Source organism: Pongo pygmaeus, chromosome 18 (assembly GCF_028885625.2).
Source record: "Pongo pygmaeus isolate AG05252 chromosome 18, NHGRI_mPonPyg2-v2.0_pri, whole genome shotgun sequence".
NCBI classification, from domain to species: domain Eukaryota; kingdom Metazoa; phylum Chordata; class Mammalia; order Primates; family Hominidae; genus Pongo; species Pongo pygmaeus.
In genome coordinates, this window is record NC_072391.2 from 50,747,154 (window position 1) to 50,770,116 (window position 22,963).

The 22,963-nt window shown below is 34.3% G+C and overlaps 1 protein-coding gene across 5 annotated transcripts in view; it reads right to left on the reverse strand.

The window, feature by feature from the left end:
- Nucleotides 1-22,963, reverse strand: part of RPGRIP1L (RPGRIP1 like) — a 104,182-nt gene that overhangs the window by 60,646 nt on the left and 20,573 nt on the right. For all 5 annotated transcript variants that reach the window (XR_010124465.1, XM_054453516.2, XM_054453515.2 and 2 more), the window contains exons 7-12: nt 16,797-16,902; nt 14,654-14,800; nt 13,281-13,354; nt 6,648-6,787; nt 509-615; nt 155-205 (exon numbers count right to left, since the gene is read on the reverse strand). Coding sequence is in view for 4 of the 5 variants with exons in the window: in XM_054453516.2 (XP_054309491.2) it covers nt 155-205; nt 509-615; nt 6,648-6,787; nt 13,281-13,354; nt 14,654-14,800; nt 16,797-16,902 (625 nt within the window). In the remaining variant the exon portion in view is untranslated. The remainder of the gene's footprint in view (nt 1-154; nt 206-508; nt 616-6,647; nt 6,788-13,280; nt 13,355-14,653; nt 14,801-16,796; nt 16,903-22,963) is intronic.

The window sequence follows — 22,963 nt, forward strand, 5'->3', positions numbered from 1 at the left end:
ACATGTTACATACATATTTGTAAAGGACGTACTAAGTTTCAGAAGATGCAAGAATAATTCATTCGCCAAATGTAAGGGTTACAGATAAGGGTCATCTTTATGCTGAAACAGTTGTATGCAGACATGAAAATCACGATGAAGTTCAGAACCTTACCTTTATAAGTAGGAGAGCTTCACTCAATTCATCAGCATTAATATCATTCTCCTGCAATAGATTAAGTAAAAGCTCACAATGAGTTATGAATGGAAAATACAAGAGACATTCCAAGTATTCAGATTATCCCCATGAAACATAAACTGACTGATGCCATGAACTAACAAAGTCTACAAGACATTCCAGTACTTCAAAATGTCCCTATGGAACATAAACTACCTGATAGCATGAGTTAATAAACTGAGTAATTAATGTATCTGTATTCTTTCGCTTTGTAGTATAGTGCTTTCTCTATGCATAAAATATTGAGATACAAATTCTGAGTTTTATTTCTGAAATAAGGAAATAATTCACCTGGTTGTACAATTTTATGCGTTTTTTAAGTTCATCAAGTTGTTGCTTTTGTTCCAGATACTGTAACTGTAGTTCTCTATTCTCTTGAACGAGTTTTTCATTTTGATCTTAAAAATAAAGTCCACACAATTGGAAAGGTAAGTAAAAATCAGGTTTAAGAACACATTTCAAATTACTTTAATTCCTGTTACACACCAATCTTGATCTAGTATTGTTCTGGTCAGAAAGGAAACTGAGCTAGCACCTCGACAAAGACAGCAGGGGAATGAGGAATAAATGAACACTATCATGTGTCTACCATATGATTCACTTGCTCATCAAAAACCCAAGACATAAGTTCACAGTATTAATATAAGGAAATTGTGGCCTCTGGGACTTCAAAGGAATGTTCTATTTAAAATACCTGAGAAAATGTGTTTCTAAATCTATGATTTTTTACTTACTTATTAAGGGTCCTGAAAAGCATGTGAAAAAAAATTGTCTTTTAGTTTTTTAATTGACATCTTTGAGTTTTATTTTCCCAACTTAGCATATAGTATTTTTATTAAAACAAGGTAATTTCCAGAACATGGTAGGGGTGTGGGATGAGAAATTACCTGTTGGGTATAATGTACATTATCTGAGTGATGGTTACACTGAAAGGCCAGACTTCACCACTATCTAATATACCCATGTGCACTTGTACCCTCTAAATCCATAATAAAAAAATTAAAAAGTAAGGAAATTCTGAATCTGTATTTAGTCAACCATACTTCCAACAGTTCTATTACATTAGGAGGACCGGATTCTTAAGCCATGCATGGTGGTATCAATAATTCATATGGGTTGGGCATGGTGGCTTATGCCTATAATCTCAGCACTTTGGGAGGCTGAGGCAGGAGGATCCCTTAAGTCCAGGAGTTTGAGATCAGCCTGGGCAACACAGGGAGATCTCATCTCTTAAAAAAAAAAATTAAAACAAAATTAGCTGGGCATGCTTGTAGTCCCATCTACTTGGGAGGCTGAGGTGGGAGGATCAGTTGAGCCTGGGGAGTTGAGGCTGCAGTGAGCCATGATTGTGCCACTGCACTCCAGCCTGGGCAACAGAGCAAGACTCTATTCCCCAAAAATAAATAAATTCTATTCCCCAAAAATAAATAAATTCACTGAGTTCATGCTACTATTCAGTCGGAATGGACTTGGAGCTAGTGCTAAGAAATGGAGTAATGGTTATGCTTGTCTAGGTACTCAGTTGCTATGACCCACAAGCAGGAGGGTACAGTAGAATTTAGAAGACAGCAAATTCATAAGGAGACTAATTTTTCACTCCCCGCATTAAACATGTTTAGCTTTTTTAAAAAAAGCATAATAGTGAACAAATCCACAGTATTTGATAATCTCACGTTCTTAAGTGTACTCTTTGCTAGAGCTCACTGTCACACTCAGGTATCCTCCTTTGTTGACTCCCTGTGGACTAACTCTAAGCCATGTCATCTAAAGTAACTACCAATTTCATCCTGCTCTCAACCATTTATGTTTGTCATAAGTCTTCAATTTATGTTGTACATTTTTGTTTCCTTTTCTTAAAAAAAGAACACATTTGCCAAGAATTCTTTGCACAAATGCATTTGCATACTGACTGCATTTTAAACAAAAATATGTTTCTGACTTTTATAAGGCATTGTGTTCTCAAGCTATAAATACTACATATAAATAAAAATGTTAAATTACACAGGAATAAATTTGGATGTTTTTAATGTCATATAATTCTTGGCAGTCTAAAAAGTAAAAAAATAAAAAAATAAAAATATAAAACCTGTGATCCTAGGCAATACAGAGACATTTTAATATCAAGGCTGGCGCAGTGGCTCATGCCTATAATCCCAGCACTTTGGGAGGCTGAGGCAGGTGGATTGCGAGGTCAGGAGTTCGAGACCAGCCTGACCAACATGGTGAACCCCGTCTCTACTAAAAATACAAAAATTAGCTGGGCATGGTGGCACGTGCCTGTAATCCCAGCTACTCAGGAGACTGAGGCAGGAGAATTGCTTGAACCCGGGAGGCAGAGGTTGCTGTGAGCCAAGATCATACCACTGCACTCCAGCCTGGGCGATACAGTGAGACTCCATCTCAAAAAAAAAAAAAATTCAAATATACTGTATAAACACTTTTGTCTTATTGATAGAAGATTAAAACGTTATCCTAGAGTATAAATTCCTCATACCTAGTTTACTAAAGAAAAGAATATCCAGGCCGGGCGCGATGGCTCATGCCTGTAATCCCAGCACTTTGGGAGGCAGAGGTGGGTGGATCACGAGGTCAGGAGTTCAAGACCAGCCTAGTCAACATGGTGAAACCCCATCTCTACTAAAAATACAAGAATTAGCTGGGCATGGTGGTGCATGCCTGTAGTCCCAGCTACTCAGGAGGCTGAGACAGGAGAAGAATTGCTTGAACCCGGAAGGCGGAGGTTGTGGTGAGCCGAGATCACACCACTGCACTCCAGCCTGGGCAACAGAGCAAGACTCCATCTCAAAAAAAAAAAAAAAAAAAATCCAAATGTGAACAATACTTAAAAATTTTGAAGGTATAGGTTAAACACTTGTCTTTAAATTAAAAATTCAGATGAATAATAAATATGGATTTATATGAGATAAACTTTTTTGTTAGAGAATAGAATAAGTGGGACTCTGTATGTTGATTAAATTAAAACAACATCTAGATAGAATGGTTAGGTTGGTTAGGTAACAAAAAGAAGGCAAATATAGTCCGAAGTACGTAAAAACAAAGGTACTGAGGATAATATAATTTTATTCTCTGGCCAGTAAAACATTTTAGGGTTTCTAAGGGTGAGCTAAAGTGTAAAGGGCATGACTGTTCCATCTTTATCCAGACACACTGTATTTTGATTATCATTTCTATGTTCTAGTTTTCCTTTTCTTTCAATTTTTCAGAGCAGGGTTCCTACATGTTATTAGGTAGAAATAAACTTATTTATTTAAATGTTTCCAGCCTTTCCTAATTTTTGTTTCAACAATGATATCTCCATTCACTGATATTTTTTAAACAAGGGCATTATTAGTGGAAAAATAACTTAGTGGGAGAAGACATTACTGAGTACCTGTAACTTACCTTCTACTGAATTTTATTTAGAATTATCCACTACATTTTTCCTTTCTCAAACCGTTTATTTGGGACATAACTCCTGGGTCTTTAAAAAGTACTGAAATGCTATAGTTCAAAGAGGAAATATACTTGCTGAATTATAATAGGCAAAATCAAAGCATTCTGTACAAGATGAAAAATAACCTCCTTACCTTATGATTTGACAAAAAGCAGGTTAAACTAAACAGCATTTTATTCAAATGAGATAACATTTCACTCTTTTAAAATTATGTTCTTCCAGCACACCATTAATAAGCAGAGTGCAGAGAACAATTCAACTAAACAATTTTCAGAGTGCCTTTGTGCTAATATCTTCAGCTGTGATCAATATAACCATATGCATTATGCTGAATTATGCATTTCAGCTAAAGATAGAAAGGAACTTTCAAAAGCAAGCCCTTAAACACATGCAGTTAATTTAAGCATTAACCAAATGCAAACTGCATTTACATATCCTTCCCCCACATATTCACACAATCTGAAACTAATTTGTACCTTGAATAAAGAGGTGAGTATTCTCTAAAAATAATTTGCCAGTTAGATGAATGACTACAAGAAGCCAGGGAAACATCTTCTGGCAAAGAACACTTGATACATGAGAACGTAAATGTATGAAGACACTTCAAAGTAAAATTAAACAATTTCAAAATCTGTAATACAAAATGGAACTTTCTAAATATTAAAAGATTTTCTTAAATAGACAGTTTCGGTTTTTTTGTGTATTATTTCCTTGGAAGAAATGGTTAAAGGCTGTAATATTTTTCTTATAACCCATTGTAACATACATTTCCACAAAGAAACGAAAACTTAAATCCTTAGACTTGTAAATCTGAGGTATTCAAACAAAAATAACTGGAAAGTAATAGTTGCATTAAAAGTAAAGATTCAGTTCTAGCAATTTTTCTTTAGAAAATAATCGGATAAATGTGTAAAAATTTGTGTGGAAAGATACTGTTTATGATACTTAAAAAAACTGAAGCTATTTAAATATTCAATAGAAGATTGTTAAATAATCCATGGTACATACACACACTGGAAAACTGTAACAGCCATTATAAATGATTCTGATGTAGATTTATATTAAGGAATGATTTTACAATATAGCAAAAAAAGCACATTATATGATTTTACAATATAGCAAAAAAAGCACATTATAAAACTATATCTATCATTTAGAAATAACTCTGAAAGGACATAAATCAAATATTAGCAGTGATTATTTTGCTAATATTTTGTGGGTTGTAGGATTGATTTTTCTAATTTACATACTGGACTTTTTCATAATGTACATGAGTTATGTTTATTATTAAAAAAAATTCCCAAATGATAAAAAAGCCACTAAAAAAGATGAAGAATAAATTAGATAAATTAAAATAACTTAAGAACTGTAATACTTAGTAAGAACCCTCAGAATTAATTCAAAGACAATAAACAGGTCTAACAAAAAAACCAAGATTCTACCCCCCTTAAGAAAAGCTTCTTTGCAAAGATCAGTTCAGATATCCAAAAGATAACAGCTTTAGATTTCTTGATATCTAAGTAAACACAGAAAGCACAGAAATAAAAACGGTTTATTTCATTTCCTTTCCCTTTAAGAATGGGCAATTTATCTGCTCTTGGAAAAGAGAGAGGGAATATACAGCACTTCCACATTTTTACCTAAACAATAATTTATCGAGCAATTACTAAGGCAAAGCACTCTGTTAGGTATTTGATACTGCACGTTAAAATCAGGAACTGTATGTATTTCTGACATGAAAACTTAAAAAAAATCCACCAGGTCAGAAAACCTGTCATCACCATTTTATTCCACTCACAGTCTTCTAGAGAAAAAGTCATAAAAAAATCTATCATCAAATGTAGTCACTTGGTGAATAAACATTGCCCTAGTGTGTTTCATTGAAATTAAGACTCCATTGATTATAAGATGTGTTCCAATTTCAGACTTGCTAAAATGTGAAAAAAAGTCACACTGAAAGTTAAAAATGCCATCACTTATAAGATGCAACTCAATATTAGAGATGTTAAAATATGAAAAGATAATGTTCCTTATAGTCAGTGAAATATGGCATTGTGGTCTAAATAAAAACATAAGAATACTAACTAGAAACATAACTGTTTTTTAGTGAGTCTGTATTAAACTTTTAAACATTCTCATGCAACTGAATTGCAAGTGTTCAAAAGCAGCAACCTTCTTAGCACATGACTCGGTTTATCTAGGGCATGAGCAAACAGATAACAACACTTAAAGCAAATAATTCATTTCCCGTATTGTGCATTTGTGTGTACATCTATGTGTGTGTAACACAGTAAAATTCAGACTTCTTTAATTATAATTCTTTTACTTCTATGAGATCTGTTACTTATACTGAAACTTATTAGTGATTATTATTTTAGCATGGGGCACAAAGCTTCCTGGTATTTAAGGTCACTGTCACAGAGCAGAATTAGACATCTCATCAGAGATTTTCCCTATTTGAACTCTCAAAAACGGCAAGCTACTATTTCTGCCACTCTCTGTCATCTTACACTAGTTTTTGTGCCATTACACTTGTCACCACCTCACATATTATATATTTATTTAATTGTTGTTGGTTTCTCCCTATTAAATTCATATTTCATGAGGGAAAGACTTTTGTTTCTATTCATTGCTGTATCCCCAGAAATTAGAACAATACCTAGCACTAACTGGTGCTCAATAAATACTTGTCAACTGTTGAGTAAACAAAGGCTCAGAATTTAGGAAAATCGAACAATTAAAAACAACCTAAATAAGAATAGCTATGAGAAAAAGCAATTCTTTTGGCATATACACTAGGCTGAATATGAGAAATTTTGAGCAACCACTGAATTCATGAGAGTGGATGACTGTGTCTGTCCCTCATACATCTCAGGGATACTGGCAAACAGTAGGCACCAGAGTAAGTACTGACTGATTCAATGAAGAAACATTAGATGTCTGAAATGAGTAAGGCAGTGGTTATTTCAAATGTACCTCTTTCAGTTTTTAATCTGTCAAGGATTTCAGTTTTGTCTGTTAAGTCAGACTTCAAGGCAGTCTCGAGCTGAGCAATCTGTACTTTCAGCTGTTGCTCCTTTAACTTCCATTGCTCTTCATGGGCAGCACTGAAGGCACTGCAAAACACACGTGACATGCAAGGAAAGCTTGGAAATCAGCTTCAACCGAAAATAATAAAAGAGAAAAGCTTTTAGTGGCACAGAGACCACTGTCATCATGTCTTAGGAATTAAGTAAACATATGCTGGTCTGCTGCTGTTGAAACCAAGGCGCCTTTCTCAGGCTGCGGTTAGGGAACATGAAAGAGTTTGTGGGATGAGCAAAGGAACTGGCCTTAATTTAGAGCTCTAAAGTCAGAAAAGTTGGCAGTGTGCAGCTTTTGTGGGACTAGTAAAGGAATTCAGATACTGTACATACTCCAGAGGAATCCACAATTCCAAACCTCAGCAATTGACATCGGACAAAACCATTCTCTCCCACATACAAACCTCTTAATACAGAGAAAATGGACTTCCCACCTGATCTTTAATTCTGTGAAACTTTTAAAGACTCTGTGATAATAACATGTTCACAAAATACTGGCCACAAAATGATAGCATATTGAACCACCAGACAATACTTCTGATACTGACTAAGAAGTAGTGATAATATAGTTTTTGTCAAAAAACAAAAAACAATAGGCTAAAAACAGTTTTAGTTGTAACACATGATTGGAATGAAAACCACTGCTCTGTGCCTGATAAGAATGACGAAAATAGAATCACTATTCCTCAATAAAAGTACAGCAGTTTAAACCATGGTTAAAATTTGCTAATAATCATGACCCAGCATATCAGAAGAAAGAACCAGTTGAAAAATAACTAGACAACGCACACAAAGTGTACAATAAACATTTGTTTATGCCAGTGTTTCCTAAACGCTGACCTAAATACTGGTAGTAGGCCAGCTGCAGTAAGGACACTTAGGGAGATTTTAAAATGAAGATCCCAGGGCCCAGGTATTCATATTTTTAGAAAGCTCCCCAGATGATAGCCAGGTTTCGGAAAAACTGATCTTGATCTGAATTTCAGCAGAAAACCATTATCTATAAAGCTTGATATGACTGAATAATCATCAGCAGCTTTGACCATTCTACTTATTTTAAGCCCAGTAAATACAACAAAAACTTATAAAATCTGGTTTTATACTGATGATGAAGTAAATGGAAAAGAAACATATTACTGTAAATTGCGCTTAATGTTGCTCCCAACTAGTCTTCAGTTTTTATCCCAAAAAAGATACTTTTCTGGGAGGCATAGCTTTTCAAAAGAGAAAAATGGTGTATTCATTTCACATTTTGAATATTTTACTGCCTTTAAGATAACATGACCTTGAAAATAAATGGAATTATGGAAGCTTCTCTAAATATGACATCTGTTTCTTCTATTAGTGTTCTCATTTCACTTATGGAACCTTAACAAAATATAGGATCTATATACCAATTATTTAAGTTGATTTTATCAAAGGTACAATGACCTAGACTTAAATGAAATCCAAATAAAATATGTATTTTAAATACTAAATAATATTCCTTTTTATGCTTGTTTTTAAAATAAAGAACAAATATAATTTCTATGCATGGCCAAATTGTATATATCAAACACATCTATAAATATGCATGAATGTGAGTATATCTGTGTATGTGTGTGTGTGTGTGTGTGTATATATATATATATGTATGTATATGCATGTGTCTTATTTTATTAAAAACATGTACCACCCAGAAAAAAAATTAGCATGATGAAATAGGCACAACATACATTATATCAGACGCCAAAAATTAGAAACAGTAGTGTTCCAACAGCATTAGTACCAGCAAAAAGATCACCAACAGCTAATCTGGCAGAAACATCAGAAGCTGTATGTGTTTAAATTAAGAACAATTTAGTGGCCTGGGTTTTCCAAACCCACAAAATACTAGTGTAAATCAGCATAAGTCAGTCTGAATTTAGTCCACTGCTATCTTCCCTCTAAATTTAGGATTACATTCCACTAGAGTTTCATGAGGAATTCCTTTTGAATTTACTGTATTCCTCTATGCTTAGAGCCATCTGTGTAACTATAAATGGTGAACCACATCTGGCTCCATTTTCTTTGTAAGGGCTGTATACATGATTAAGTCTGCATATGAGAACAGTCTTTGAGAACTTTTTATTCATGAAAATGTTTTTGTATATTGCCTATAGTGACAACTAAAGGGGGATCATAGTTAGTCTTTGTACACATTTCACTGTTACGTGATGTTGCAGGACTGATCAAATGTCAGCTTGCAGTGGAATGCCCATTGCTGCTTGTGGTCACCGGCATGTCCACTGGCAGACATGGGTCAGCAAACTGTAAATACACACCCTTGATCAAAAACATGATAAAGATCTAAATAAAGCCAAAGAGTTCATCTGCTTCCTAAGATCTTTCCTCCTACAGAAGAAACTCCATTTGTTCAATGTTCAAGGGCATACTAATGTGAGAAACAGGAAAGAATAAACTCTAAATCATCTATAAAGAAATCCATAGTGGCTGGGTACAGTGGCTCATGCCTGTAATCCCAATGCTTTTGGAGGCTGAGGCAGGAGGATGGCTTGAGCCCAGGAGTTCAAGACCAGCCTAGGAAACAGAGAGAGATCCCATCTCTATAAAAAATAAAAATAAAGGCCGAGTGTGGTGGCTCGTGCCTGTAATCCTGGCACTTTGGGAGGCCGAGGTGGGCAGATCACTTGAGGTCAGGAGTTCGAGACCAGCCTGGCTAACATGGGGAAACCCCGCCTCTACTAAAAATACAAAAATTAGGCAGGTGTGGTGGCTCACACGTGTAATTCCAGCTACTCAGGAGGCTGAGACAGAAGAATCGCTTGAACCCGGGAGGCAGGGGTTGCAGTGAGCCAAGACCGTGTCACTATACTCCAGCCTGGGTGACAGGGTGAGATTCTGTCTCAAAAAAAATTAAAAAATAATAATAAAATTAAAAATTAGACAGGTGTGGTGGCACATGCCTGTAGTCCTAGCTACTTGGGAGGCTGAGGTGGGAGGATTGCTTGAGTCCAGGAGGTCGAGATTGCAGTGAGCTATGATTGTGCCACTGCCCTCCAGCCTGGACAACAGAGCAAGATCCTGTCTCTCTCTCTCCTTTTTTTTTTTTTTTTAAATCATAGGTACTTTATTTAGGGCCTAATGAAAATTAAATTCATATTTACATCAGGATATTTCACTTAGTGAAAGAAGATGATGCCCCAAATGTACTTGGAGTTTGATTTCTGGGAAGCATAAGCTGCTCATATTTGATCACATGAGATTTTATGGTTTCTAGGTTACAGGGCACAGATGCTCACTTTACAGAAACAGAACACAGAGCATCTATGGGTGTCAGTAGTGCTCTTTTACATTTTGAGAAGTAGATGACTATCACATAATAAAAACTTGATCCACCCAATTCTTAAAAAGGTTAATGTCATCTTAAAAACTAGATGAATACCTTTTAAAAACAGACATTATATTAGTGTCTCTCAAGGAGTTAATACCTCAAAATCACATTTAACAGATTTTTTTGGACCCAGTCTCAAATTAACTGAATCAGAGTTGGATGGTATGGGGGCAGAGGGAGGGGTGCAGATGGATAGGCGAAGAAGCTCTGAAGAGGTGGTGAAATCTACATTTTAATAAGTTTTCCAGGTTATTTGCATACATTATAGTTTAGGAATCATTGCATTTATCAGTTACATGGCCCCAACACTAACTAACTTCAAAAGTGAAGCACAGCATTACCAAATTATAGCATAATAATATAATACTGTATTACATATCACAGTATAGAGTTTCTCTCTGACCCAACAGAAATATATAATTGCAAAAAATGTATTCTCAACTTTTAAATTGAACATTTATTAAAGTTATACTTACTTCTTGGCAGTGTATCAAAAGTGTTTTAGCATATTAAAAAAGGCTCTTACTAAAAAGTAACATGAAGGTTTTATCTTCCCAGATGATTCTCTAATATGTCATATGTCAAGTAATAAACATATTCAAAATTTATTTGAAAAAGAAAGATGAGAATGCAATCTGCAAATCATATTTTTCTCCTGAAAACTAGTCAATTTTGAATAACAAACAAATGCTGTCCTTTTAAAAACATGTTATCATTATGACTAAGCAAACAGGGAGTATGTGCAGTTTTTGATGAACGTTAGTTGTTGGCAATAATGAATAACAGTGTCATGAAACAAAAGAGCTGTAAAGAATCTCAGAGACAATGTAACTTGTCGAATTTCTCCAACTATACTTCTAAAATGTATCATATATTTCAAAAACACTATATTAGAGAATTCTGTAGTTCTGTTGACTATTATGTGTGTTTGCTGGGTTTTGTGCTTATGTTACATTAATTTTTCTTTTGACATTAAATGTTTGACACTCATTACACACATTTACTTCCATATATCTCACATAAACGTCACGTGTGAGCAGCATAATGAAGTCTGCTTTTAGTGTGACAGGAAAAAAATGTTAGTGCAAGCATAAAACACTGAAAAAAAAACCCTTCAAATTTATACTCTTAGACCATCTTCTAATGTGGAAAGGTAAAGTTTTATGGTGGGAAAGTAAATATGAGAAAAACATGACTTTCTCAAAATTTCATTTATACATTATTCCTAGCTAAGTTGGATTTTTTTTTATTCCAAGTAAGTATGTTCAGCAAATTTTCAAACTGGGGAGAAGTAGAAAATTTGGAAGTAATGGCCATATGGCACTATTTTCTTCTATTTAGACTATGTAAATTATTTGAAATTACAAGATACTGAAGATATATGTAAATCAGTAAGAATTTCTGGATGTATAACAGTTCTGTCATTCCATGAATGTTTCCCTTCCACATATACAATTTTCCAATGCAATTAAAATCAGATAGTGAAGCATAACAAAAAAAGAATTCAAGTTTTAGAGTTTAAAAAAATCTGGGTTTTTGTTCTAAACTAGAGTCTCAGCAATGCTGTGTAACTCTGCACAAGTCTTAATTTTTCTGGAATCCCAATTTCCTCATTTATAAAAGAGGGATGATATCTTCTCTAATAGGGTACTGTGCAATTGGTATACTGACATTTAAACTTTTCAAACACACATATGATTTTAACTGGTGTCTGAACCTACTGTTGGTAACCCTTAGTATAATCAGTCACTGTACAAAGATAGTCCCCACAAGTAGGTAAATAACATAGATGATACAAACTACTGAAATAATGCCTACGTTAATTTAGGTAACTTTCCAGAAGTAAATCAAAATAAAAGCCTATCCCCACACTCCTTGGGTATAATTTGTTTAATTTACAAAATGTAAATTTAATTTATAAAAAATAAGACAGAGCTAAAAAGTTAAAGATGCACTTGTAGCTCAAATGGTTATTTTCTGAGGTTTCAGCACATGACCAGTAGAAGTAGCTGTTGAATATCAGCTATAACATATGTATTTAAGTATATATTACAATTTGTTTTCATGTAAACCTGTATTTATCATTTATCAGTATCATATACTAAAAAGACTTAAAATTACACACACAGACACACACACACACAGATATCTGTATCACTTAACCAAACTTAGATGTGGAGTATAATTTTGTTTCTAATATTACCAGAAAGGATTAATTTCTAAAATACCGTAATTATGAAGTAGATTAAGAAACAAAATTGAAGCAGCCCTTTAAAATGTATCTTGAGATAAAGATGCTTGTGTTTCTCTTTATAAGGAACAGAGACAATTTTAAGTGAACACCTTTGCTTTTCCCTAACAGAATAACTCTCAGTTAACAAACTGGGGAGTCTAGGAAAGAGACCAAAAGAGGTTCAAATACAAGCTCTATTACTTTACACATTTAAAAGGTATGGGCTGGGCACAGTGGCTCACCCCTGTAATCTCAGCACTTTCGGAGGCTGAGGCAGGAGGATCACTTGAGCCCAGGAGTTCAAGATCAGCCTGAGCAACATAGAAAGAACTCATCACTACCAAAAAATTAAAAAAACTAGTCTGCCATGGTGGTGTGTGCCTGTGGTCCCAGTTGCTCAGGCTGCTGAGGTGGGAGGATTGTTTGAGCCCAGGAAGTTGAGGCTGCAGTGAACCACGATTGTGCCACTGCACTCCAGCATGGGCGACTGAGACACTGTCTCAAAAAAAAGAGGTGGGAAGTGCCTGTTAATGTTACTTAATTTTGCTTCATCTTCCTTGTCTGCAAAATGGGAATTTATAATACATACATTTCAGGGTGCTGTGAACAATTTATAACAATAAATGCAGAGTATCTAGCACGGTGTCTGTTAGTTTATAGTTAGTGTTCAATAAATGATAGCAGTTTACTGGCAACAAAGTGATATGGTTTTCTTAGTAGTGATAGGCTACTGCTCAGGTTAAACAACTTATTACCAATGCCTTTAAAAAGCTTGTATTTCCTTTATACAGTTTGCATATTTCTTGCTATCATTTGCTGCTAATTCTTTGATCAACATGATCTATTCTGACAACAGCAAATGCTTACATATAAAAGAGCTCAAACAAGACAATGAAAGAACACATGGAATCACGATTTACCTGTCATAAAGTTTATCATAGTTTTCCTTTAAAAGTTCCCGTTCCTTTTCTAAATCATTAATTCTATCCTGCAGCTGAAATGAAAATGAAATTACATATTAAGTAAATATTATATAAAACCACTTGGGGGTAAAAAAAAACACATTAAAAAACTCTACATGAGAGAAGGTTAACATGTTTTAATCTCGATTGCTAAATGGTAGCTACTAACCAGACCACTTATATTGTCTGCATTTAAGTCAACATTGATTTTTTCCAAGTTGTTAAATAAACGTGAAATTAATATTCCTGTTTTAATTTAGTAGAAACGTATGCACTGCTTTATGCAACATGTGCCAGAAGTCATTAAAGAATATGTTAAGAGCTTGCTAAGTCCCGGGAAACATAGTATTTTTTACTTTTCACCATGATAACTTCTGTCATTATATTCATTTTGTATTAATTTACAATTAGCCCATAAAAAATTGAAAGAATTAACTTTTTTTTAGTTTCATGGTTCAAATTGTGTTGTTAATCATAATTTACTCTGAAGATACAATTTCTCACATTATCTGAAATTTATAAATAGCTACTAGCACCTTTTGCAAATAAATGAATAAACAAATAAACTTATATACTGTTTTAGCCCATGAATAGTATTTTCAGAAATAAACGGAGTAATAATTACATCCCTATGGCTAAAATGTAGATTTCTGTACTCTAGTATTTATTTTTAAGTTTTATTCATAAGTATATTTTGCAGTCACAATTTTTCCCTGTGGATCAGAGTACTCTTAAACTTTATTTCCATTTTCAAAATTCTCTTTTGATGCTAGTATGAGACAGTACAAGATTCTCCCAAGATCAGAACAGAATGCAGGCATCTTATTTCACTTCCATTCTCCTTGGGAACAAATTTAACAGGCTACAGAAAATACTACGATAATAGGAAGATGAGTTTTCAAACAATTCTCTAAAAAAAATTAGATAATTTCACAAAATTACTGATAATGCAGAATACAACAGCCATCTCCTCAGAAACAGATACAGTCCTGTTATTTTGTTTTAGTATCTCAAATGATTAATAAGCTATTATGGTTGAGAAAGTTAAGTTCCATAGGTAATCTGGCATCAGTTTCAAAATGTTGGTTTCATTTTACTCAAGGATCTTTAATCCTTTGGGTAAACAGTGGATCTTGCCACATTTGCAAGTACAGTTAAACACTGATTTGCCATTCATATATTAACAACTATATTTTGCTGTGCTCAAAACACCATGTATATAACTTATAATTTTAAATAAGTAAAATTTTGAAATATCTCTATTTTACTTTTTCAAAACAGTTACCAAGAAGTTGTAATGCAACAGATGGCTAAACTCTTTGGGAGCTTACCTCTTCTATTCTTCTTTCAGAAAACTTCATAGAATGTAATTGTTTCTCAAGACTGCAGCATTTTAAACGCTGCTCTTTAAGTTGCATGTTTAACTCACCCCCATTTGCCATCAAAGCATCATGGCTGATTCTGAGAGTTCTTTGCTTCTAAAAGATAAAAAGAACATCTTTTAAACATTATTTTTGACTAAATGATTACAATTTGACTAAATAATTTGACTAAATGATTATTACAATTCTATAAATGAATTTACTCCTGAAGTTCACCTTATACAGATTATTTTTTACATAACAAATGATGTATATATGCTACTTATCCGTAGGAGACACTCTGAACATGTCTGTGACATGAGGAAGAAAATACAGGGTTATCTTAGCATAGAGTCACATATTTTATTTCCTCCTAGTTTTTGACTTATTGATGGTGACCAGCAAGCAAATTCGTTTTAACAATAACTTTTTTTCTTTTTGCTGTGGTTACATTGGTTGGACATGCTGTCTAAAAATGCTGTAGCATGGGTCAAAAATGCTGACCACAGATAATATTTGAACTGAAGGGATTCGCTGCCACATCGTATAAATAGCCTTGGATGGTTAGCTTTTAATTTGCATACAATTAAGTTAAAATTTCCAATTTAGTAAAATAGTTATGAACTTTTCTTAATTTTTAAAAAATGGCCTATTTATGACCATGCTGTAAATTCAATTTTATGTACTTTAATGTCACAGGTTTTTTTTTAAATAAAAAAGGCAAAGTCTTTTCATATAGACCATATAACCATAACATGCAATGCCTCACCTGCTAACTAAAATCTCTTAAGTCCCACTGAAGTTTTTCTTCACTCATTTAAATGAAACATGGCTACTGAGCCATTCAGGTCAATTTTCGTTTATCTTGGTATTATTATAGAACAGTATCTTCAACCACCTTCTTCTAGGCTCCACACTTCACTGAGGCTGTTGGGCTTAACCTCTCAATTTTTTACCCTATGTCAACTTCCAAAAGAGCTGCCTGTACTACAGCAGACACCTGCTATTGTTGGTATTTAAACTAATACCTGGGTTCACTGTTAAATAGAAATCAAAATTGTCAAAGTGATAAGAGAATGTAAAATCATTTTTCATTTCCTTTCTTAATTCTTAATCTTAGAAATGGCTTTCAACCACAGGGATTTTCAAAATTTCCTTCTTCTAACATCTGTAAATAGCACTATCATTCTCACTCTCTAATCAGTCTCCTCTTTTACAAACTCTCATATTTATGCAGAAGTAATTACCACTTGGCATTTAAAGAGGTTCCCGCAGGATGGAAAACAAAATCCCCAGAGCATGGCTGAAAAATATTTAACTATTGAATTCAACAGTGAATTTAGGCTTCAGATGACCCTTTGCTTTGCATCAATCTACTGCTCTCCTTGTCTCGGGATGTCAAAGAAAGTATTACTTCACATAAATTCTGTTCAACTGGAATGTCTTGGAGTTCATTAATTCCAGAACCTATGTTAATTATGCAGTGCCAGCAAATAGCCCTCAGATGGCATATTCCTCTGGGGTCATAGTCCTTGTTAAAACCATGGGCATAAAGAATCCCAAGTATTGTCAACCTGAAAGGTTAAGGTTTAAAATAAATACACTGATAGTTGACATTAAGAGTAATCAAATATTTTCAGGTAATGGTAGTGACCAAAAAAGAAAAAAAATTCAAATCAAAGAAAGTTTCAATAGAACATGATTACTGACCTATTCATTACTTTGGTCTATTGCCAATAATTTTATAAATGCTTAAAATTGAAGATACATGCAAATATAGCAAAACTTCAGTGCTATGGGCCCATAATAAATTCAGATAAAAGGAGTTAAAAATAAATTTCCTTGGTAGAAGATAATTTATAATACATATGGTTATTATTTTAAGATGACACAGATATTTATAAAAAGTCAAGCAGGTATTTCTTTAGTGCTTGAGTTATAAATAATAAACAATATATTAAGGGAAATGATACAGATTTGTGAATACAAAGAACAATCTTTAAAAATTACGTTTTAGTGTTATGATCATTCTATGTTAAAAAAACAACTTGAATACTACTTTTGAATCCTTTGCATCTCTGTAACATCGTAATAAAATAAATTATCACTGTACCTCTTGAAGCTGAATAAATTTTCCTTCCATTGCTGAAAGAGCATTGCTTTTCTCTACTAGCTGTTTATGAAGCTTAATCATTTCTACATTGTCCCGAATATTTGACCTTCAGAGTTGTGTTTAAGAAAAAGAGAGACAGAAGTAAAAAATGCAAGTTAGAAGAAAGAAAATCTATGGTGGAATCACAGTTTTTCAATTAATGTTACATAGAAAATATTTATATACTTGTACATCAGTCAATGAGGTTTTTGGATTATTATAAATGCAGGACAGATTAATTATTTATAACAAACCAATAATCATTCCTGAACTTTCATAACCTTGAACTCACGAAGTTTGAAGGGAGCCCCCCAAACTTCATGACTATGTTACCTCTACAATTGATAATATGGATTTAAAATCATTTTATAGTATCCTGAAAGATGGGACAAAAACACAATAGTTTTTAGTATAGCAATGGTACCATTACCTAACTTGACACTTATTTCAAGGAGGACTATCACGCTACTTTTCCCTAAATGAAAAATATGCAATACAGCCATTCATCTTTCTACAACTCTCTCGACGCAAATGGCATCATAAGATTACCATTTATCGGAGTTTCCTCTTGGAGTTTGAAACTTTTCAAAATATTTGCAAAAAAAGTGACTTAGCATTTTATACTAATAATGCCCAAAGCTGGCATTTAAATACGTTGCAGATGTGCCTTTAGCTGTAAGACAGCATTTGATGTCCACAGGGTATATAGAAACCTTCTATGTTACAACACTATTTTGTATTTTTCCTACTGAGATTAAAGCAAATGTAGAATTTAACAGGAAGATCTTGTTAAAGGTTAATGATAGATCTAAATGAGTACCTGTTTTCAAAAGGCATTTATTTTCTTGACGGAGAAAAGTTCCTTAATTTAATACATTTTATATTAAAAAATATTTTGTTAATTTTGAAGCTTCATTTCAGAGTTCACTTTTAGGAAAAATAAATGTAAAAAATTTAAAATCAGAGAGTTCAATATTTAAAGTAAGAGATTTTACTTTTAAAACTTATCTAGTGTACACATATTGGAAAAATTGTCATAATGCCCTACTGGAACCAGAAAATGGACTACAAAGCTCACACATCTGTAAACCAGCTGAGGACTTGAAATACTTAATTTTCCTCTTTGATATTTGAAAGTTCATTGTATTTTGGCATTAGACAGTTAGTTGTCCTCACACAGAAGATAAACAAGCCCATGAATCTGAATTTTGCCCAGGGTACAGTCTTAACACAATGTTAAAATAATTATACATCTAGAACATGTTATCTAGTAGTTCTGAGCACATATTCAACAATATACTCACTATTATTCACTCAGTATTACCTTTAGCCACTAAAAATACATATATATATATAATATAAAGAGAAAAATACATCTTAAAGTCTAAAGTAAATATTCTTTTTTTCTTATTTAGAAGCCAAAATATAATTTACTTATTTGCCCCAGAATTACCTGGTTTGACCACTCAGCAGTGAATGACATTTATTGATATGTAAGGACAGAATGTGATTCAAATAATTTAAAATCTTTTCATATATTTCCAGTTGTCTCTGATATTTTATTTTTGTTTTAAAGTATGATAATTTATTATTTATTTATTTATTTATTTTTTAGACGGAGTCTCGCTCTGTCACCCAGGCTAGAGTGTAGTGGTGCGATCTCAGCTACTGCAACCTCTGCCTCCTGGTTTCAAGCGATTCTCCTGCCTCAGCTTCCTGAGTAGCAGGGACTACAGGCACGTGCCACCATGCCCAGCTGAATTTTTTGTATTTTTAGTAGAGACGGGGTTTCACTGTGTTAGCCAGGATGGTTTCGATCTCCTGACCTCATAATCCACCTGCCTCTGCCTCCCAAAATGCTGGGATTACAGGTTTGAGCCACTGTGCCCGGCCACAGTATGTTGATACTTTTAAGAAAATTCAGATATATTTGAATAATAACCATTAATTACAGTAACACAATTAAATCTCTATAATCCATTCGGGCACATAGGGTGATAGAAATAACAGCTTTTAATTTTAAATTTTTTTGTAAGGCAAAAACCAGTAAGCATATGTCAAAAACTTTCAGTGGTTTAATCGGTGGGTGCTTTCCTAAATATTTTCCTAAACTCCTTGGAGTTTAAACTTTTCAAAATACTGCCAAAAACAGTGACAGGGCATTTTAAACTGGTAATGCCCAACAGGTAGGTATAAATACAACTTACGTAGTATTTAGACAACAGCAGTAATGTACTTTAAACAATACCTTAAGTAACAATGTGGTATAATAATGTTGTACTTCAAATAAAAAGTCAGTTTGCTGCAGAGTACACCTTTCCTGGGACAATGCTCAACTTGTAAGTCTTTAATAATTACTTTTATGTATCAGTTTTAGGGGCTTTATTATTATGACTTTATTTTTTTTTTCATGTAACAATGAGAAGAAGAGGATAATCTGTTAAACTAAAAGTGCTAGGTCAGTGATAACATAAAAGTTTAAATCAGCAATGTGATAAATGTGGTCTAGCCTTTAAGAAGGTGTGCAATAAAAATTACCTCAAACCCGACAATCAGCTCAACATTTTTATATAGATGATATATGGTACAAGAATAATGGGAGGAAGTAAGAGAGAAAGAGGGAGGGAGATGTCACAAAAAGATGACAAGAAATGTGAGAAGGATGTTGTAGGCAAGACGGAGCTAGGGTGTATAGCTAAGTGACCAGTCCTAGACCTCCGTGCTTGTGGAGCAAGGCCTCAGGTTGGTCTTTGAAGAATAGACTTAGGGCTAATTTTATGAGTAATATTTTAAGTGACTTCCACACAATATTTTTTTGTCCTCTTCTACACACTATGACAGGAATACCAAATCTTCAGGATGATGACATTCTAACAGAAAGAATGCATGATAAAAACATTCAGACATTCAGATGAACTCTGACAGTCATGTACCAAATCATACATGCTGCACTACACATGGTGAAATGATCTGCAAACAGATATCAAGCATACTAATTAAGTGCTTTGTAAAAATAAATTTCTCAAAATTTTCATCAAGGATTTTGAAAAAGTCAGGAATGATTAAGTTGGAAAATGCAGTTTCTTTTCTCTTTCCTTTTTCTTTTTTTTTAAAAAAACATGATTTTAAATTATGATCAAATCTTATAAAACTATGAGAAGAGTTGCTGGCCCATCTCTAGATTAAAAACAAACTGAAGTAAATTAGATTTCATGTCCAAAAAAAAGTAATCCAGCTCAACAACCTGTGTGCCAAGTTTCTCTCATATAATTTGAAACAGTCAAGCAATAAACTCTGAAAAAGGAATTCCTAATGGAAGCCTTGAAAACACTTGACTCCAGCTTTGCTACTGGGTGCCATAATAAATCCAGAAACCTAAAACCTCAGATATACTGGAGAACTAAAAACTTTCAGTGGAGCTATGTAATGTATAGTCTAATATGAAAGCTTAAGAAGCAAAAACTTTGCTCCAGTGTAAGTTTCATATCTTTATTCCCCAGGCATTCAACTCCCCTCCCCCACCCTTTGCCAACATTTCATTCCTTGCTACCATATTATGAAAGCTAAAAAAAGCTTGAATTTTTGAGATAAAAATGTCATAGTATTTAACGTCATTTAGAAGAGAAGGCTTTAAAACACAAAAGCTAGGCTATGAGATTCTGGGAAGTAGTTAGGTCAAATATTTACGAGATAGAATGGAGAGACTGTTTTGAGTAATAGTCACAGGCTGACCAAATTTGGGGCATAAGGTTGAAAACAACCTTAGGGTTAAAAAAAAGCACTCTAGATTTTCTTTTCAAACAGTGGCAGACATTCTGTAGCTGTATTGTTGAAGGAAATGTAGGTCATTCATAGTTTTTATTAGGGATACACAGATAACAATCACCAGCAAGGCTACCCCCTATGACTAGGGCTACAGAAGGCTGCTAGTAAACTGAATAGAATAAGCTTCACTAAAATAGCTGAGGAAAGTCTATTTGAAAGATAATGATTTTGCTCAAAATTGCTACTTGACTTCATAGGTGAAAACAGTGCTCTCTGATTTAAGATTGCTCAAAGGAAAAAAACTGTCTGTGTATGTTTATTTGCCTCTGAATCATTACTTTCCTGTGGTGTTGGGTCAAACTATAAATCAGAACTCAGTATTTTCTTACTCTTACCACCCACAGGAATGGAGGGGACAGTTTTGTCAGCTCTCTACATGCATAAAATCACACTCAGTGGAAGGGCACTCCCAAAGGCTGGTTGGGGACAGGAAGAACTCAAATCCTGGCTCATCTTCTTATAGGGACCATTTTTACAGTCAAGTTTAATGGATTCCAACTTGAGATTTACAGTAAAAGAAATGGGAATCTGATTTTTTTTTTTCTTTTTTTTTTAGACGGAGTCTCACTCTGTCACCAAGGCTGGAGTGCAGTGTCACGATCTCAGCTCACTGCACCCTCTGCCTCCCAGTTCAATTGATTCTCCTGCCTCAGCCTCCAGAGTAGCTGGGACTACAGGCATGTACCACCACACCTGGCAGGAATCTAACCTTACAGTGAACATTTCAGAAAGCCCAATAAGAAACACAGATTTACTGGCAATGAAGTTGCAAAACTGAACTAATGGTTTTGTGTTGTTTTCATTTTTTGATAGAATTGTGCCAATCCAGTGTCATAATGCAGGTTATTTAACAATTAGCAGAAGGAGGGATTGGCATGATACAGGTCTCTTTGATGAATACAAACAGCTAATTTAGTAGGCCAAATCTTTCTGAACACAAGGTCCCTAGAGAGAAAAATAGCTGTTGTTTAAAGGCAGGGAACCATTTACCCATTTCAATCTAATCATTTTACAGTTCAGGTGGCTAACTGAGGCTCACAGAAGTAAAGAATTTGGCCAGAGACCTTAAGTAATGGAGACAACACTCAAATCTCGCTCTAAGAGTTAAATTCTTCCCACTCTTCAAAGTTAAATTTTTCCCACTCTTCTAAGTTTTTTCCTCTAAGATCTTCCTAAGTTTTAACTTTCCCTCCACTATCATGCGTACACTCATATACTAGTAACTATTATCTGTGACAATTTCTGTGGTTTGTATAAAGTGGCAGGAGGATATGTTAAGTCACTATCAAGGAAATATCTTAATGTTAATAATAAAAACATGAGGATAAAAGAAATGGTATTTCAGTGTGAAAATTTTCATTGGGTGAATTCTAACCTGTTCAAAATAACAGTCAGAGCATGGTGAATATATTTTAAAAAATGACAGATCACTCCCCTGTGTAATAAGGTCTGCATGGCTATCCCTGGTCCCAGTTACCCCTCCATCAGAGAACCAGATGTGCCCTTTAAATTAGGGGGTTGGGCAATCAGGGAAATCCAAACTGAGGGACATTCTGCATACAACTGTCAATGGGCTCTAAAAGGGTGGGGGACCATTTGAGAATAAAGGATATTTAGAAGACACGATAACTAAATGCAACAACACGTGACCCTCGACTGGATCCTAGATCAAAATAAAATAAAACAAAAACAGCTATTACAAAAAGACCAAGCTGCAAAAGACATTATTGGGACAATTGGGGAAATTTGGATATGGACTGTGTATTAGATGCTGCGGCTGTATCATTCATTGTTAAGTGTTCTGAATGTGATAGCTGTATTGTGGTTATGTAGGAGGATGTCCTTGTTCCTAGAAGATACTTACTTGTAACCGTACAGAGGGTGAAGTGATGTATGCACCTAATGGGAGTAAGGAAGGGAGAGACGTGAAGAGAAGGGAAGTAAGGAATGAGTGAAGAGAAGAGAGAGAGAGAGGAAGCAGGAGAAATAGGAGGGAAGAGGAGATGAGAGATGTTGAGAGAAGAAAAGAGGCTGAGTGAAAGAAGGCTTAAGCAAGAGCAGGCCGAGTGCAGAAACAGGCTTGTTGTACCATTCAAAAAATATGCTAAGGGGTGAAAGGTTATGTGAGTGCTCACTCAACTATTCTTTCCACTTTTCTGAGGGTTTGCAATTTCTCAAAACGAAAAGTTGGGCATAACCTAGAGTGCTAGAAAGTAATCTTGTATCTGTGCAGAGGGGAAAGAGTGAGCCCTGAAAGCCAAGCTGTTTCTCATAATGCATGGTGCAAAAAGCCTCTCTGTTGC